Source organism: Aricia agestis, chromosome 2 (assembly GCF_905147365.1).
Source record: "Aricia agestis chromosome 2, ilAriAges1.1, whole genome shotgun sequence".
In the NCBI taxonomy this organism is placed as follows: Eukaryota; Metazoa; Arthropoda; class Insecta; order Lepidoptera; family Lycaenidae; genus Aricia; species Aricia agestis.
Window position 1 is genome coordinate 3526690 of NC_056407.1, and position 19609 is coordinate 3546298.

At 38.1% G+C, this 19609-nt stretch overlaps 3 protein-coding genes across 4 annotated transcripts in view; 1 reads left to right on the forward strand and 2 right to left on the reverse strand.

Moving 5' to 3' along the window:
* LOC121737717 overlaps positions 1 to 5395 on the reverse strand; it is a 41051-nt gene extending 35656 nt beyond the window's left edge. Inside the window, exons 1-8 of the mRNA XM_042129414.1 lie at positions 5207 to 5395; positions 5005 to 5113; positions 4393 to 4493; positions 3308 to 3458; positions 2889 to 3078; positions 2464 to 2594; positions 1951 to 2185; positions 1548 to 1748 (exon numbers count right to left, since the gene is read on the reverse strand). Coding sequence (XP_041985348.1) covers positions 1548 to 1748; positions 1951 to 2185; positions 2464 to 2594; positions 2889 to 3078; positions 3308 to 3458; positions 4393 to 4493; positions 5005 to 5113; positions 5207 to 5248 — 1160 coding nt within the window. The 5' untranslated portion in view covers positions 5249 to 5395. The remainder of the gene's footprint in view (positions 1 to 1547; positions 1749 to 1950; positions 2186 to 2463; positions 2595 to 2888; positions 3079 to 3307; positions 3459 to 4392; positions 4494 to 5004; positions 5114 to 5206) is intronic.
* LOC121737734 (probable chitinase 2) overlaps positions 1 to 19609 on the reverse strand; it is a 34669-nt gene that overhangs the window by 2607 nt on the left and 12453 nt on the right. The window contains exons 6-10 of one of the 2 annotated variants that reach the window (XR_006037184.1): positions 19322 to 19516; positions 18771 to 18904; positions 16993 to 17168; positions 16221 to 16596; positions 11080 to 11092 (exon numbers count right to left, since the gene is read on the reverse strand). Coding sequence is in view for 1 of the 2 variants with exons in the window: in XM_042129425.1 (XP_041985359.1) it covers positions 16316 to 16596; positions 16993 to 17168; positions 18771 to 18904; positions 19322 to 19516 (786 nt within the window). In the remaining variant the exon portion in view is untranslated. Of the gene's footprint in view, positions 1 to 11079; positions 11093 to 16094; positions 16597 to 16992; positions 17169 to 18770; positions 18905 to 19321; positions 19517 to 19609 lie in introns of those variants that run through there. The other variant, XM_042129425.1, reaches the window with a different exon arrangement.
* On the forward strand, positions 11688 to 15376 carry LOC121736300 (U-scoloptoxin(01)-Er1a-like). Its single transcript, XM_042127398.1, has 4 exons — positions 11688 to 11700; positions 13846 to 14012; positions 14950 to 15030; positions 15233 to 15376. Exons 1-4 carry the CDS (start codon positions 11688 to 11690, stop codon positions 15284 to 15286), a joined length of 315 nt encoding a protein of 104 aa, XP_041983332.1. The 3' UTR covers positions 15287 to 15376.

Here is a 19609-nt window from a genome sequence, read left to right on the forward strand (position 1 = left end):
CTCTACAGTACAGTTTTAAAAAAAATATTAAATTCTAAGTAAGTAACAGGTAAAAAAATTTGTGACATTTTCACAGACTATACAAAATTCCTAATACTGACCCGTACCCCTACGGTAAGCCCGTTTTAATTACATCAAATTTGACCTTAATTAAGCTAATAAACATCCTAACAATATACCATTAGCTTATCAGAGCAGCTCATCTATATCGTCAGAATTGTCTATGACTGCCTCATCCCACGGCCCATAGATATTCGCCTTATGGCTCTGCCATCTCACAAACATCACTGGACAATACACACTCAAAATAACCACAGACAATAAAAAATAGACTAGCAGGATACGGGAAACGGTGTACAGGGATGCCACAGTCAAAAATAGAGTTACAAAAAATAGAACATAGAAGAGTTTTGTACGTAAAAACACTTGGAATAGCTGTGGACTTAGCACAAAGAATATGACAGATATAGTTAGTAATATAAACGCATCGAAGGGTGAAGATAATCTGGAAACTAGACATACAGACGCAAAAATAGCCGCATTGATCGATAAAGATTTTGACACAAATGCTGCGGGCACATCATAGTCGAAAAACATCAAATGTATCAACATCATAATAACCGCCCAAGCGTATATTGTGTCTGTGCTCACTGTGTCTGTAAGTGTGTGTAGTATCGGCGACAAAATGTACCCTATCACCAAATACACAAGGACTATTTTGAAATGGTCGAACTCGTTGCTCTCCACGCACACATATAAACCATAGCACACACTGGTGACACCAATAGTACTATAAATCACAGTGTATGTGTGCACCCACTCGTTGTACATGTACACGAATAGCACAGCGTATAACACACACAGACAAAGCCGCAGCACAACCCGAAATGATCCTTGTATCGCCTCAGTTAAGGTCACTTTTTCAACAAACAGATTCTTTCTCAAGTCTTCTAGAAACTTGGAATCGGTGTAATTGTCTGGATACTCTCTGTTTTCGTACAAATTCTTGACCCACGGTTTCCTTTTCGGCGGTTGACGTGTGAACCTTCGCCTTCTGAAAAGGATGGCCTCTTGAGAGATCTTCTAACTGTACCGCTTTTATGATGGGAGCCAGGAAATAATAGACATCTTATGTTTTCCGTTTTTACCGTTTCTAATTGACTATTGTATTTTCATGTTTTTGTTGATACGACCCAAAGCAACATTTCTAAGCACACAATAAATTGCTTGAGTTGGTTTAGTAGTCACCTCAAAACACTATTTAAATTTAAGTACTTGCTTGTATTAATCTAATGCCTAAAACCACTACTAATGGCCGCTAATCATGAACAAAAATTGAAACTCGAAAAAATAAATGTGCCATTATAATTCTTCTTTATAAAGCGGTGGATGAAATGTGAAAGACATTTAAATTGGTAGGATTGCACCACCCAAAATAGCAAATTTTTGTTACAATTAAATGAATCAAAACAGCATACAAACAACCATAATAATTATTATAATATATAGAATACAGAAACTTTTAGAAAATCGTAAGCAAAACTAACCTGGCTGCTCCTTTCTTCGGTATCTTCTCTTTCATCTTCTTATACTTTTCTTGTTCTTCGACAAACGCTTTATACATCTCGTTCTCTTCTTCCAACTTCTTGGTCCCGCTGTTCTCTTCTTTTTCCTCTTCCTCCTGAGCAGCTTCTTTGTTGCCTTTCATTTCTCTCTTCAATTGTTTTATTTCATTTCTAATGCGATCTCTGCAAAAACAAAAAGTGAAATGACTGAATAATATCCTGGAAACGATGCGCAAGCTTCTAAAGAGTACAGAGTAAATGAATTTATTTTAAGGTGTGACTGTATAACTTAGGTTATAAGATATGACTTAATATGAATGTCTTAATAGAATGAAATTCGCAAAATTTGTTAAATCTAAATTCATACTTAAAATATAATATTTACCTCTCTTTCTGTCGTTGTATATCTCTTTCTTTCCCTAAATAGTATTCTTCTTCTGACTCACTATCCTCTTTCTTCTTTTTAGTGTCTTCTCTGTCCTCTTCCGGACTCTTGTCTCTTTTTCTACCGCTCAACTTATCTCGTATACTACTGACTGCTGCTGCAGTCTGTTCTTTCTTCTCTTGGTCCTCTTTGCTTAACGTCTCATTATCAATATTCTGCTGTTCTAATTCTAATTCTGTAAATATATTTTCATGATAAGACAATGGAGGGTTTTTCAAAATAAAATATTAAGTATGTGTGTCTATTAAACCAAAAATGAATATTGCACAGTGGGACGGACGGACGGACTCAAACTATCGCACCGAAATTTGGAATCCTACAGCAGGTCGTGCGTGGACTTGGGCTTGCCGCCGGTACTCCAGCGCCTCGCCCTCGTCCTCCTCATCGTCTCAGCCGAACGACAGGAAGCCAAAGTTTCTAGAACTGTGTATAGTATAGCAGGAGTGTAATTACCGGCGGCCGTCTTGTTGCTAAGCTTGGGGTCCTGCAACAGGTCGTGCGTGGACTTGGGCTTGCCACGGTACTCCAGCGCCTCGCCCTCGTCCTCCTCCGCCTCCGAGCCGAACGACAGGAGGCCGAAGTTTCTGGAGTAGTTAGAAAGGTGTTTTTGGAGTTTACAAAATGTATAGTATCTACACATCGAAAGCTATTTGTTACAGGTATGATCGATGATCGAGAATCAAATGATTATTAGTAAGAGTTGTAGCTTTCTATAATAAAACATGTGTGATCAGTTCAAACATACAAACTCTCAAAATGTGTAATGAATCAGATGGCGTGTGGTTAGTTATAGTGAACATTTTTAAGCAACATTTTGTGCTTGATTAAAAAGTGCAAAAAAAACACATTTTGTTGGTGATTAGCTAATGAATTCTTACTTAACACCCTGTCTTTCCTTCTTTTTTTTCTTTGGCTGCTCCTCCTGTACCACCTGTGTGACCCTTGGAACAATGTCTGTAAATGGGTTGATGAGGACCTCAGTGCTGGTGATCTTGTGAGGGTGCTCTGGTCTATCATCCGGCCCAATCAGACCCTCTGTCAGTTTGAGGACATTGTAGATCGAGTCACCTGGAAAGAAACAGGTTTATAAATTGTGTATAAAAGTTGTATTATGGTAATTAATAGGCTACAGAGTCAAAGATTTAGAGAAAAAAATCATCATACAATAACATAAAGGATAAAGCATTGGAAAAGCAACAATTTAAATCCACAGTATGCATGTTTTCCTGTATGTTGTGTTTAGTTTGTCAACTAGTTTAAATATTTATTCTGTGAGCTCTTACTTTTTCAAACTTACCAATTACTTTTCCAAATATTGTATGTTTGTTTTGCAATTCAGGTGTGGCACCTAATGTGAAAAAGAACTGAGATCCATTGTCGTCTTTGCCAGCATTGGCCATGGCCACCAACCCTCGGCGGTTGAAACGGAGCCTAGAATGGAACTCATCCTGTAAAAAGATTTGATTTATTTAAATTACTTATCTCGTTTTGCATTGCATGCATTAGAGCAGGGGTTCCCAAATTTATTTTGTCTACCGTCCACTTTGAGAACAAATTATGTTTTAGCACCCCTGTTGTTTCAATTTAAAATGCATCCAGATGAAATAAATCACCCAGCAAGCCTCTACACAACACCCCCATTTTTTTTCTAGGACCACACCCTTTAGACCTTCAGTGCCCACAAGGGGGCGTTATCGCCCACTTTGGGAAAGACTGCATTAGAGTGTAACTAGATGACGCCCGCAACTCCGTTGCGTCAAAACTCGTTTATCGCGCGGGAACCGTACATTTTACCGGGATAAAAAGTATCCTATGTCCTTTCCTGGGACTCAAAGTATCTCCATGCCAAATTTCAGCAAAATCGGTTCAGCGGTTTGGGCGTGAAGAGGTAACAGACAGAGAGACAGACAGACAGACACACCTTCGCATTTATAATATTAGTATAGATTATCATATTGTGTTATAGCAATATTTTCAAAAGAGACAATAGGAATATCAGAATTTCAACAGCTTCAATGACTCATACTAAAAAAAATAAAAAAAAATTTTAAACTAATTGTAGAGATAAATAGGCACTCAGTTGTCATTTTCCTACACTCAAAATAGTCATAAGGAGAATATTCTAGATGTTTTGCCAGGGAAAAAAGTAGTAGGAACACTATTGAATGTGCTATAAATTCTTGGTGGAAATTCATGTTTTACAGCAATAATTATAGACTTTTCTTGCAGTTATTCCACTTTAATACATATTTCTTACAATTATAATGTTTTACAAAGTGATATAAAAGGATACTCTAAGCTTCGGGGTATTTAAGAACTTTATCAAAAACTAAAAAAGTAGTATTTTATTTTACTTTATAATATTATAATATTTTATTTTACCTTGAAAGGAGCTCCATATATTGAGTCACCACCAGTTCCGTCACCATTTGGGTCACCGCCCTGTACAATGAACCCTGGGACCACTCGGTGGAATATTGTGCCTGTAAAAATAGATTAGGAAAAATATTGGTTGAACTGCAGGCTTGCACGGCCACAATAGAAATGCAAAAGAATAGAATCGCTGACAGTTTTTGCGGATAAACTGACAGATTTCCTTTGTAAATCCATCACTTTGTCTACTTTACCATAAAAATAAACCTTTCTATGGTGGTCATGCTAAGCATACCAGTAAAAAAAATAGTAGTGAAAGACTTGAAATACTACTGTACAAGGCTAAGCTGATTAATCCTTTGATCTTGGATTCTTGAAAATCTATTGTTATTCTATTGTGTCTCGCTAACCCGTGAGCTTATGGGGCTTGATGGGTTAATGTGTTTTATGTTGAAAATTTATCATCAGCTTTTGTTATGATTTTAAAGCAAAGAAGAACTCTACAAAATATACTTTACTGACGTCTTTGTTAGGTCTAGTATCTAGAATGAAATAGAGTAAGTATGTATACTATAATTAGTTATTTACATAATATAATATGAAGAATAATAAATAATTTACCATTGTAATATCCCTCTAAACATAGCTGTATAAAATTCCTTGATGCCTTGGGCGTTTCTTTAGTCCACAACTCAATATCTATGTCTCCTGCAGTTGTTTTAAGCAAAACCTAAAACGCATTTTCAATTAAGATGTAATAAATATGAAATAAGTACTTACATACTGTGAATTTCAGAAAATTTAAAAATATTTTCATATTTACCTTGCCTAGTGCAGGCGGTTCTTGTATATAAATGTTACTCATTTTGATTTATTCAGCAATATAGTGCATTAATGAAATAAAGAAAGCTTCAAGTAGCCAAGACAATGTTTTAAATTCTTTGATTGCTTTCGCATTTATAAATACCTAATTACAAAGTTTTTCCCATATTACAACAACATTACAGTTTACTTCTTCTCCTTCATCGAAAAATTAGTAAATAAAAAAATGTTGCCAGTTCCTTTATTGCGAAACTGCTAAGCCCTCTTTTCCTACTAAAAAGTTACAGTAAAATTCAAAATTCAAATCTTCAAAAAAAACAAGAAACTTATAATAGTCTGTCAACAAATTCATGACAGGCGGGAAAATTTTTAAATGAAATAATAAATATGAGAACTTTATTAATTCGAGATAAAAATGTGCAAGGTGACAATATTTAAAATGTAATAAGCGTTCTCTGTGAAAATACAAAGAAAGAAATACACCTTAAGCATTTAGAAAATTTTTCCGCCTATCATGACTTTCTTGACAGGTTAAGGATGACGGGAGCTATGATACGTTGTACTAAATTTTTTTAACACTTTATTAATATTTACATAATATAGGTACCTACCGAAGACGTAAAAAAACTACTAAGGTAGCAACACTGTCAAATTTTTGACAACTGACGTCAACAGCTGACGGCACGCCAAATGTCCTAATGACAGATGACTTTATTTTTTTTAATTTATAAAGTAAAGTGGCTGGCTATTCCATGGGAGGATGTTAAATCATCACGCCAGCTATTGATTTGTGCTTTAACCAGAGACATGATTCTTTAACATAGTAATTTTTATAATCTAGGTATATTATGTGTTTCAAAGTTTTAATCATCAGTCATCACTCATCAGTCAGTCAAGGTTTTTAGAGTTCTGCAGCCAAATGGCAAAAAACGGAACCCTTATAGATTCGTCATGTCTGTCTGTGCGTCCGTATGTCACAGCCACTTTTCTCCGAAACTATAAGAGCTATACTATTGAAACTTGGTAAGTAGATAATATTATAGTCTGTAAACCGCACTAAGATTTTGATACAAAAATGGAAAAATTATTAAAAATTTTAGGGGTGTGGGGTATTTATGGATAGGTCTTTAAAAATCATATTGAGGTTCCTAATATAATTTTTTTCTAACAATAATTTACGAGTGAAATTCTTCCAAAGTGGTAAAATGTGCCCCCCCCGCTCTACATTATGATGTACATTACTATAAAAACTACCAACGAAAATTGGTTTGAACGAGATCTAGCAAGTATTTTTTTTATAAGTAGGTACGTTATAAATGGTAAACCTTAAATTAACTTAGGTACATTAAAATATCAACTAAAATATAAAAATAAATCAAAAACCTTTTAATTCCATAAAAATAAACCTTCTTGCTGCTGCGGAACCCTTCATGGGCGAGTCTAACTCGCACTTGGCCGGTTTTTTTAATAAGTAGAATTACATTATGTGTTATCAAAGCTCGGCTGTTAGCTAGTTATCAATCTAGTTAGGTATATTATCTTATTTCCATGGGAAAATATCTTATTTTCTTATGAAAATATATTATCATATACTAGCCTTAACGGAACCCTATATTGCGCGTGGCCCAACACGCACTTGGCCGGTATTTAATTAAGTAAGACCAACAGGTAGAGTCGCGCATGACAATAACTTTTAAAAGTTTTTAGGCGACCCTGAATCTTGATTGATTAATTGTTGAATGCGTTGGCGCCAAACAAAATGGGACCGCATACTTACACTTGACCTCATAATCTGATTTAAAAGATACCTGCAAATGATTGGCCCATTATTCAAGCATTATTTTGTTGGCAATTAGGTAGTCACTGATATCTATTAGATCAGACAATAGATAATCTATACTAATATTATAAAGAGGTAAACTTTGTTTGTTTGTTTGTTTAATTGTAATGAGTAGGCTCAAAAAGTACTGGACCGATTTTAAAAATTCTTTCACCATTCGAAAGCTACATTATTTACGAGTAATAACACAGGCTACTTTTTATTTTGGAAAATATAGGGTTCCGTAAGATATTTCAGTTTTTCCGAAATAACCAGAAAATTTACTTATTTTGCGTACGCTGCCTAAACTATCAAAGATAGAACCATACAATGTTCTAAGTAAATGTAGATCTTATAAATATCTACAAAAATGTCCGCGACACACTATACCTATCTATGTCAAATGAGGCACAACAACCATATTTTTTTTAAAAAATCTTGATTTCTTTTGGACTACATTTAAACGCATTTATTTTACTCATGCTAATAACCCTTATCAAAATAAATTATTTCATCTCTAAGTACAGTTTATGTAGACAATATTTGGTCTTTGAATGATTAAAATTGGACATTTGGTTTAGAAGTTATGGCGAAATTAAAATATTGCGATTTACGCCCGTTTCGAAGTGGGCGCTACCAAGGCGGGGGTGCGCTCGTGGGAGCGGAGTTTAAATCTATGAGTATTGAACTATTGACTATTGAGTAGTAATAATATATCTATCAGTAGTATCGACGGAGAGCTGACGACCAAATCAGTCATGTAGCTTCAGCTGTATTAAAACTCCGTTAACTACCTACTTCCCTAAACAACCCTGGTCCCTGTCTGATACTCTGCGTGCTGGCAGGTCGTGGGCGGTGGGTGTGGGAGTAGTAGGGTTGGGTAAAAATTGGGAAAAATGTAGTTTCAGCGACTTAATAGTGTTTGCGATGATAAATTAATGTAAATTTATAATTTTTTCACATAGATAATAAATAATAATGAATAATCGGCCAAGTTCGAGACGGACTCACGCACGTAGGGTTCCGTACTGGTATAGACAAAAAATTGTGCTTTTTGTATGGGAGCTCCCCTTAAATATTAACTTTATTTTAATTTTGTTATTAATTATTAAGATACAAATATAATTAAGGATTGTGTAAAAAAATTAAGTAAGTACAGTCTGTCAAGAAAGTGAAGAAATTAAAAAGTGGCAACATCGTAGTGTCATCCCTTTTTTCTTAGATTAATTTGAAAGGGATGACACGACGATGTTGCCACTTTTTACTATACCTATTACCTAGCTGTTACCAATATTGATTACGAGCAAAAAAGGCCAAAAAAGCCAAAAAAATCACGTTTACTATATGGGGCCCCCCTTTGATATTAATTTTATTTTGTTTTTAGTATTGGTCTTATAGCGGCAACAGACATACATAATCTGTGATCAGAAGTCTATCTATAGCGGTCCTAGAGAAACAGCGGACAGACGGGCAGACGGACAGACGAAAAAAAACATTATTTTTTTTCATTAATTTTTCATTAACCCACCCCACCACTCCCACACCCACCGCCCACGGCCTGCCAGCACGCAGATTATCAGAAATGGTTGTTCAGGGAAGTAGCTAACGGAGTTTTAATAAAGCTGAACCGACATTTTTTTCCCCCACCGCACTACACCCACACCCACCGCCCACGGGCCATGGCCAGCCAGCACGCAGATTATCAGAAAGGGTTGTTCAGGGAAGTAGCTAACGGAGTTTTAACACAGCTGAAGCCACATGACCGATTTGGTCGCCAGCTCTTAGTCGAGTAGTCGTAGTAGATCTATGAGTAAACAAAGTTTACCTCTTTATAATATTAGTATAGATTAAAAACTACTAAACCGATTTTAACAATTTATTCAGTGAGTGACATAGGCTATATATTTTTACCCGTGCGAAGCCGGGGCGGGTCGCTAGTCTTATATATAAAATTCTCGTGTCACAATGTTCGTTCCCATACTCCTCCGAAACGGCTTGACCGATTCTCATGAAATTTTGTAAGCATATAAAGTAGGTCTGAGAATCGGCCAACATCTATTTTTCATACCCCTAAGTAGAATAAGGGTTGTTCACCCTTCATAATTTATATGGCAAATCAACGTTTGCCGGGTCAGCGAGTACAATATAATATTATAATATCATATAAGTAGATAATAATATTAGGTATGGAACAGACTTTGAAACCTGCTGTTATTTCAAAAGGGAGAGTAGGTAATGCTTATTGCTTTGACCACAATCTCTCGGAAAATCGACGCAAAACAACGCGCGTATGTTTTATTTAGAGTAAAATAATTATATAGGGTAAGTGGCAGTATCGTAACTAAAAGCTATGTCCACACTGTGCACTGTCATCTTCAATTTTCGTCATCAACGTCAAGGAACGCAACGCCAGTATTGTCATTTTTGAAGTTTTGGATACGGTCAGAAGGCATGCGTCGCGGGCATGCCTCACGTTCGCTGTTGACTGCGTTATAACGCATGCCCTTGACGAACAGAAAAAGGCACAGTGTGGACAAAGCTATAGGGTGGCAGGGCTGGTAAAATGCCACGGGCCCCCGACCCAACAGGGCCCCGGCCCAAGAGATCGTGAAGTCAGATTTTTTTATACAATATTGTTTTATTATTAACGTAACGATTTTTACTGATAGGGCCCCATCAATTTGCCACGGGTTCCGGATCATCCGGGCCGGATGTTATAGTTACGCCACTGGTAAGTGGGGTTGGAAGGTATCACACTCCCTATCACCAGTCATCCGACGAAGAGCACGCGATTGAAATAAAGATATTAGGTAATACATAATATAATACTGTTATCACAATAGACATAACGACCAGTAGTTCGACTGCAAAGAGACGGACAGGTTTCAACATCTGTCAAATTCGTCGGGTTTCACTAGGATTATGAACGGAATGTGCCTCGCGCTGGCTGATATAATTTATTTTTAAATATTTAAAATAAAAATTTCAAAATTGGATTCCGACAATTTTAATCACATGTGCCAAAACACAAACAACAATACGACCAAAGAGGAACACGTCCAGCGAATATGTCATAGTTTTAAATTCGTAGGTAACAAGTTATCAACCCTAGCCAAAGCCCAACGGGTCATGGTCCCGAAAAATATTAACTCTCCATTTGGGGCAGTCGGGTAAAAACAATAAGTACTTAATAATAACTCCAACACCGGTTTCGGTGACGGCGTGGCCTTAATTGAAACCGGGCCAGTTACGCAGGAGTAATTTTATAGTGCTTAAGTGTGTGCGCACACACAAGAGCGCTCTCTATTCCTTTACTCTCTTAACCCAGTGGGATGGAAGACCGACGAGAGATAAAGCGCAGGAGCGACTTTTTACTTGCCCATCCGACGCATGGATCATCTTATTTGTCAGACATAACATGTTTCCAACTCGGGAATCGAACCCGCGACCTCCGAAGTCGAGAGCCACGCTCTGACTACTAGACCACGGAGGCGATAAGTTAAAAAAAACAATAATAATATATATAAGTGATATAGGTACTACTCCAGTACTACTCAGATATCACAATATTTTCATTGCCACATCCGTCAGTCAAATATTCACATTACCGACCTGCCAGCACCGGACACCTCAAGGTGCTACAAAATATTTCTTTTAGATAACAGTTTGATAGCAATATTAATAAATGCTACATCTAATGGCTGCCATACACGCTACGGTCTACCGAAGAGGTCACCTGTGCAATGTGCAGGTATGTCTGCGCTGTGTGCAGGGTCAGTCGAAAGAATTGATTTTCGATTTTGCGCCGGTCGCCTGCGCAGGTGCAAATAAGCAGGTCTAATTTCCACACGTATTCCGGTCTACGTGCGCGGGCATACCTGCACAGTGCACAGGTGGACCTCTCCGGTAGACCGTAGCGAGCGTGTATGGCTTATATACATAAGGTAACCCTTTTTTTTTAAACGGGCGTTGGCCCACTACACATTCCCACCACAGCTGTATCTCCTGTATCTCCTGTGTCGTTAGGATCGACAGCGGTATCCAATCACAAGAACCCTTTGATATGACCTCAGGGAGCCCGAGGGACATGCTAAAACTGTCTTGGGATCTGCAACGAAAGTAATCAGAAGAAAATAGGAGGAGTAGGAGAAATTCCAATTTCCCTCCCCATATACAAAGCGGGGAAATAAGGTAACACTGCTTGTCAGTGGCCAGTACCGAATATTTTTTTATTAGTGTAGGGCACTTTATTTCATACATTCAATAAACTATATTAAATAGCCCTCTAGCAGCTGTACTTGCCTAGTAAGATACGTTCTTCTCGTGCATGAAGTATCAAGTAATGATGATGATGAATAAGGTATTAAATTAAGGCTGACCACTTTAAACTTTAGATAGGCCTTATCTTTTTACGTTTATAGGCATTTTAGTCGCACCCGTTTACCTCTAGTGAAACTACGGCTTCGAGTAATGATCTGATTAATTTCTGCCTCAGTGACGCATTCAGATGGAAACGGGCCCATAGAACATTAATATAGCGCTGGGGCCCTTTTGTTTCACTCTAGTCTCAAGTTAAAGACTAAGCTTCAACAGAAACCTATTTTTGAGTTTTTGTAACTAACTAGAAACGTTAACAACATTTTGGAGATTCAGCCTCCGAACCATGTCGGACAGCGGTGAGAAAGACTGACGTTGGAGCGCAGGACCCCCAAGCGCAGGGCCCGGCCCGTAGCAGTGCCACTCATGCTGTATGGTTAATCCGACCCTGTCAATTCTATTAATTAAGTAGGTACTGTGGTTTTTAAATTGCTTCTTGCATCCTAAATAACCCGGGTCCATTTTCCGAATTTATTGACTTGAGTGAAACTTTCTACGGAGGATTAAGTTACAATACAATCATTTAGTTCCAATTCCTTTTGGAGTCGCTGGGCAACGACACGGCTATAACTCTTAAAGTCAATTTTAGCTCCGTTGTGGTGAGGGTCATCATCTACCGACCTTCGAGAAGGAAGAGTTCTGGCCGATTGGAGTCGTCTACAGGAGGTTCCGAGGACGACTTCCGAACACGTCGCGCCCCACGTCGCAGACAATACGTGTTTAGTGCTTAGTGTTAGTTTTGGTATAAATGTAATGTATGTTAGTCTATAAGGTATAATATATAATACATGTATATAGGCCAAGATATTTAAATACTTAAATAAAAAAAAATAAGTGAAATAATGTTTGTACGGAGGATTAAGTTACAAACATACAATACAAACATTTAGATCCAATTCTTTTTGGAGTCGCTGGGCAACGACACGGCTATTAACTCTTAGAAATATTTGCACTAAGCCGCATGGGGTTGATGATTGCGGCAGTATCAAATTCCTTAAAATGCTACCGGGATCTAATGTTCTATTGATACCTGATATGTTAAGGCTGTAGCGATTTATCAATATCAGGGACGGTGCTATACGAAACGTATACATCCAGTAACGTATGGTTCCTTTTAAACTTTCATTAAGAAAATAAAAGTAAGAGCCAAGATAAATAAGAAAAGGTAGTAAGAATCTAGAATTAGACCAGTAGTTATGTTTAGGGAGTTTTTACATTACACGACGACCCCTTTGACGGAGTGGTTTAGAGTGGTTGAGACGCAAGGATCGCAGGATTCATCGATCGATCTCTTAGGGTAAAGCCAAACGAGCGTAATTTTGTGAGTCGTGAGTCGCAGAATTTCGGTTGGCAGAAATTCTGCTGTTTGTTCAGTTTCATAGAAAATTCCCACAACATTCACACGAACGTAATTATGTGAGTTATGATTACTTAGTATGAAAAATAATTTACGCGACTGAAATTCTGCGACTCACGAGTCACGACTCACAAAATTACGCTCGCGAGTAAGGGTGAAGCCAAAAAGCTTCACCCTTACTTAACTTTTCGAGTCATCAAAATAATATGAGATTTTGCTAAAAGCTCATTCCACAATGAGAGAAGACAAGAAACATACCTAATTTCAGGATATTATAGGATTAGGTACTAAAGAGAAAAATATTTTTAACTGGTTCTACCTCGCATACATCGACCACTGATCTGGTGTGTGCTTTTTGGATCACATTCTAAATCATAAAGGTAATCCTCTTAAGCCTTAATCGCCAGCGCACTGCACGCGTGCGCACGCGCAGACTAGTAATTAATATTTATTTAATTATTTATTATTATTTAATTAGTAACAATGATTAAGTGTTTAGTTTTATTAAGTTTGGGTAAGTTTGTATTAAATTTTAATTTTTTATAGAAATGACTATTCGTTATTTTGAAAGCCTATTAGAATTTTAAACTTTTTAAATTTAGTAGCAGGTAATAGGTTGATGGTACACTGGAAACCACACAAGAATGTAACAATTATTATAATATATTATTATTTAAGTTTACTTTTACATCATTTGCTATTTTCTATAAATGGTATTATCTTTAATAGAGATGTACGGGATGTAACGAAACTAAGTTACAATAATAATTTGGGGTGTGGCTAATTTTTTTTGTGATTTGTGATGGGCAAGCGCCCCAACGTCATGAATTTGTCCATTATAAAAGTTAAAAAAAAGTTACTCTTACAGCGCTGCTACTTTCACAGTTAACTCTATAAAGGGGACTCGTACAAGTCCTAAAGTATTTCACTTCACTTTGTTTTTTTTCATCACTTGATTTTCCTGGGCCAAGATCTATCTTAGATATCCTATCTCGTAGTCTACTGTTTGTGACGTATTTTATCAATTTCCTGTCTCATTCACTACAAACAAATAGTAGCAGTACCTATAGATAAATATTCATTTCAGTGCTGGTGGTCCTCTCTCAGCGCCCCCAGGACTTCGCAGTCTACCACCTGCTGCACTTGACACATGACCCTCCGCTACATCCCGCGCTCGCGAGCCCCCCGACCACCCGGTTCAGCTGCGCCGGCCGACAGAGGGGGTACTACGCTGACGTGGAGTCTGGCTGCCAGGTATAGTCTGCTTGTGGAGGCAGTGTACCACCTGCTGCACCTGACACATGGCCCCCCCGCTGCATCCCGCGCTCGCGAGCCCCCCGCCCACCCGGTTCAGCTGCGCCGGCCGACAGTAGATATAGCGTGAGCGTAGCACCCCCGCGCTACTACGCTGACGTGAAGTCTGGCTGCCAGGTATAGTGCTGTCTCCCAGCTCTCCAGGACTTTGCAGTCTTAACTTGCTGCACCTGACACATAGCTACAGTTCAGTTTAGCAGGGCCACTACCAAGAATGTTTTTTTCTACGGAAGGAGAGTCAAGTGACAGATCAATGAAGACTTACTACTGAAAGGCTTCAAAGGGACGCGGATAACACTTTTTTTTTATGAAATAAGGGGGCAAACGAGCAAACGGGTCACCTGATGGAAAGCAACTTCCGTCGCCCATGGACACTCGGAGCATCAGAAGAGCTGCAAGTGCGTTGCCGGCCTTTTAAGAGGGAATAGGGTAATAGAGGAGGGTAGGGAAGGGAAGGGAATAGGCGAGGGTAGGGAAAGGAATAGGGTAGGGGATTGGGCCTCCGGTAAACTCACTCACTCGGCGAAACACAGCGCAAGCGCTGTTTCACGCCGGCTTTCTGTGAGAACGTGGTATTTCTCCGGTCGAGCCGGCCCATTCGTGCCGAAGCATGACTCTCCTACGTATATTTTGTATTTGAAAGGCAATAATATGCTTGTTTGTTCCACCGTAGGGTCAAAACTACATACAATTTTAATATAATGTGTGCATAATGCAAAATTTTGCACTTGGTGGAAAACATAGGCCAAAATCTAACTAATTTCAATATTTTACGTATTTAGGTTGTATTTAAAATAGTTATTTTTAATATACTTACTGTATTGGCTTGTGGGAAGGCAGGCTGGCTGTCGTTTAATGCAGAAATTTTGATTTCCAGGCATACCACTTCTGCTGGCGCCAGCAACTCGTCAGCACGGATCTCTGTTCTAATGGAACTCTCTTTAACGAACAATTTCAAGTAAGCGATGACTTTAATTTTTATAAGTAGGTATATAAAAAATCAAAAATCAATGCCACTTCTCGTTGATAGTTTATAACTCAAGAACGGGCCCACCAAATCAAACCAAATGTTTAGATAGGTGGGCCCGTTGGTCCGAAATGCATCTACGCGTCGCGTTGCGGTTTGAATTGACCCTTAATGAAATACTCTTTATTTTCAGGTGTGCGACCACTTTTACAACGTCCGTTGTGGATCTCCCTATGAAGACTTGTAGTATTGAAATAGGAAATTATTTCCTTACCTTCTGTTAATTTTGAATTAAGAGTAATTATTAAAAGCTTTTATTTATTAAAATATTGAAGCTAGATAGAATATATCTTATATTTTATGATCTGTACCGAATATTCAGGATGGATTACTGAGCTACCTACATATTATTTATACCACTTAATAATAAGGTGTACAATGAAAAGAAAATTCTTTAAAAATTGTTTATTGAAATGTAAGTATATCACAAGATCGACAAAATGTACAAATTATGAATATTTTAACACAATATTCTAGACCCGAATGTATAAAAAAACATTTATAAAAGTTCTAAATATTAACTACGTATTGTTATGTACAATAATGATCAATATCAACTTGTTTTTGAATGCCCACAATAATATTAGGTATGTAGGTAATAAAAGGGTCGCTTAAAGCTCATTGTAGGTATCTATAATTACTGCAGTCAACAAATCTGCCTAACTACATGCATTATGATAGGTACCTTATTTTTGAAAAATAATAATCATATAAATAATCATGTTTATTTATGATCAACCAAGATACTGTTAAAAAATAATATTACAGAATTTTAATTTTCGTGGTTTTAACCATAGCAGGCAATACTATAAAACCCACAGTAGTCAAATACATATAAAGTCAATAAAACATAGCAGTACGCAATTTTGAGGGAAATAGATTTGGGCCTGTTTCACCATTTCCTGATAAGTGCCGAATAGGCTATTCACCACTTAACTTGATAGATCAAGTATAGAGAATCTGTCAAAAAAAGCTGTGAATAGTCTATTTGGCACTTTGTCAGAAAGTGGTGAAACAGGCCCTTAATCTTAAAAATTAGTAAGTGTTAATGATGGCAGTGTAATAAAATAAGAATTTTAATCGTTGACAATTGGAACCTCAATTAACTACTAACCAAAGACAAACGTTTTCAGCAATAAATTCATCTAGCAACTCCTACATTTTTTAAATATCCAGCTAACCTTCCAAGCTATATCTAAGCCTATTCTAGCCTAATCTAGAACCTAAAAGAAAGCAAAATGGAGAATGCCATAAGGAAGTAACCAATGCTGATAGCTGAAGATCCTTTAGTAACATCCTTATGCTCTATCTCATTCTCCTGTTCCAACTTGTCTATGACAGTGAGGATCTTCTTCTCTTCTAGAGCAATGGTGGTGGCTTCGTTGAGGGTCCTCATCAGGTTATAGTTGGAGTATTCCGGCTCTGGCAGCCGAAGGTAGAGCTGGCCATCAGAGACCACGTAGGCTGTTCGCCTGCTAAGGTTTTCTACGCGTTTGGCTGGAAGAATAGAAAATAAGTTAGAACTGGAGTTGATGAAGTTCTAAAGCTTGAAAAGGTAGAAAGAAGAAATCGAAGAAATTTATTCATGTTATGCAGTTGATAGACAATTCAATGTTATTCGTCATCTGCACAACGCAACCAATTTACGTAGATCCGCCATCTGTCTATGAATTAACTTCTGTGATAGTACATAATTGAATGGCTATAGTCAGCAAATTAAACCAATAAAGTGTTGAAGACTGTAGTGTGTTCGTCCGACTGCTGGTGGAGAAAGATGTATCTAAGGATAATATTTTAAAGCATGATTATTATCGCTTTGTCAACAAAAGCTTATGACGTGTTATATTCTCATTCCATCTTGCTACACCGCTTTATTGAGAATGTATCACTTACCATCAGGGAGTTTCAACACCTTCAGTGCCTCAGCCATGACGGGCTCGTGAGCCAGCTTATGGTATCGCTCCATGAAGTCCACGTACGCGTCCTTCTCCGGCGCGCACCGCCCGCGGAAGTCGTCGGTGTCGATACTCCACACCATCAGGCCGCCGAGATTGTAGTCCATCGCCATCCTGAAATGGAGATGGAAAATAAGTACTCGTATATTATGTGTAGCTGTTACTTTTGGAAAGTATTCTAGCAACATTTTTTTTTTCTAAATAAGGGGACAAACGAGCAAACGGGTAACCTTATGGAAAGCAACTACCGTCGGCCATGGATACTCGCAACATTTCAAAGAGCTGCAAGTACGTTGCCGGCCTTTCAAGAGGGAATACGCTCTATTATTGAAGGCCCGGAAATTGCTGCTGGAGATAGTTAATTCTAGAATTTTACAGTTTAAAAATGTTCACAAAAATCAGAGGAAACTTGGCAAGACGGAAGACTGCAGAGCAACTATCTATCATGTAAAGTATCTTCAGCATTGTACCTTTATTATTGTAGTTTATAGTTATGATACGAAATAGCAATGCGCTCCATAAAACTCGGGAATGTAGTAATTTTCAACAGACTACCTTGGTCCGTTACAGTGGCGGATATACAAATTTGCCGCCTGTAGGCTATTAAATTTTTGCCGCCCCTATAACTTACCTTTGTAATTCAATAAGTACGTTAGTTTAGTTCACAATCATATCCCACCAAAAACATTTTTTGAAAATTTTTGCTGAGACGACCACACAAGGTTTCATCCTGTGCGGTAGCGAAACGGCGATGCCATACATATTTACTGGTAAGTAGAATTTGTTTAAGTTAGGGTCGGTAGAGTTAGGCCGTGTAGATTCGGAAGCTTGGCTCTACATGAGATCAATTATCTTTTTCACAGGGTAAACCGTAAACCTAATATGTGGTCGTCTCGGCAATATTTTACAAGAAATGTTTTTGGTGGGATTTTTTATTTCTGTAAGATAACAAAAAAATGGGACTAAATTTGCCGCCCCTCTAAATCTGCCGCCCTAGGCTCCAGCCTACTTAGCCTATTGGTAAATCCGCCACTGGTCCGTTAAGAGTTTTATAGCACTATACCGATAGAAGGCAAGGCAAAAAATCCAGACCACTCAAAGAGCAATAGAAAGAAGTTGTTTAAACATAAAATTAAAAGATAGAGTGAGGAACACAGAAATACGTAAAAGAACAAAAATAAAAGATGCTCTGCAGTTCGCTCAAAGACTCAAATGGAAGTGGGCTGGTCATCTCGCCAGATACGATGATAATCGATGGACTGTCAACACCACAAAATGGAAAGGACCGCATGGCGTGAGAAAGAGAGGCCGCCCGTGCGCCCGGTGGCAGGACGAGATTGTGGCCAGCGCAGGAAGAAATTGGCTTGTCACTGCAAAAGATAGAGAACAATGGAATAATTTGGAGGAGGCTTTTACCCTGAGGGGGTCCACATCTAGATAAATAATTACAAAACTGTTTCATAGTAAGTACTTAATTTACATTGTGGAATTAATAAAGCTTTATTATTATTATTATTGATATTGTATAGAGTTTTCTATTCTCCTTTGTAAGGGTTTGTTCCAAAGTTGCGGGCTTGTGGCCATATTGGCCACAAGCCCGCAACTTTGGAAATTATTATTATATTATTATTATTATAGGTAATCCTACAGTCGTAAACTTTTCTTTTCTTTGTTAGCGTGATAAAGCTTATAGCATTAGCATCATCTATAACTTACTGCACTTTAATAGCAATAGAGCGAGCGTTGTCGTAAGTGATGACTTTATCTCCATCCCGAAGGTAGGGGGTAGCTGACTGCTCGTGCCAGTTGTAGCTCCATGTCGAATTCTGATTGTTCAGCTCTACGCAGATCTGGAAATATTGTTTAGTTTTTGGTTAAAACTGGTAATTCGTACAGCTTTTGCTGGCTTAGTATGGAACCGAACCGAAAAAATCGAATCTTGCGGTATCAGCAATTGATAATTAAAGTTAATTAGTAGCCAATTTGTGTCGAGCCAACTACTGAAAATTTTTGTTCAGAAACCGGACAACGTGATATAGGATACACAACTGAGGACTTTAAGGGCCGATCTACACCGGAGTGGCAGAGGCGAGGCGAGCAGTTTCAGTGTCATATGATTTTAAACTTTATCTTCATTATTATAATACATAGTATCGCTTGAGAAATCGCCGCCGCCGGCGGCCGCCAGAGGCCACGAGCGTGATTCCGGTGTGTATTGAGCTTAAAGACTCTTCAAAACTTTAAGTGAAGTGGTAAAGAAAACTCACCTCATTGTAACCCATGAAGCCATTTTCCTTTGTCAAAGGTCCGGCGAATCCAGATGCCTTAGCTTTGGTAACTCCGAACTCAACTTCCTTCGTGTCCGGATCTTCTAGCACGAAGGTGCGTCCATACAACGGCAGACCAAGCACCATCTTGTAGGGACTTACACCGTGAGCAAGCATGTATTTGATTGTGTATTCCTGGAAAAATAATTATTATTAAGCAATGACACATCTGCCTATGAGCCAACTTCTCTGATAGTAAGTACCTAATAATAACAGAATTGTCCATAA

What these genes read in the sequence shown, in the direction of transcription:
- LOC121736300 (XM_042127398.1), top strand. An exon ending in ACGTGGAGTCTGGCTGCCAG is followed by an intron (nt 14,013 to 14,949) that starts GTATAGTCTGCT and finishes TTTGATTTCCAG; the next exon opens with GCATACCACTTCTGCTGGCG. An exon ending in TCTTTAACGAACAATTTCAA is followed by an intron (nt 15,031 to 15,232) that starts GTAAGCGATGAC and finishes CTTTATTTTCAG; the next exon opens with GTGTGCGACCACTTTTACAA.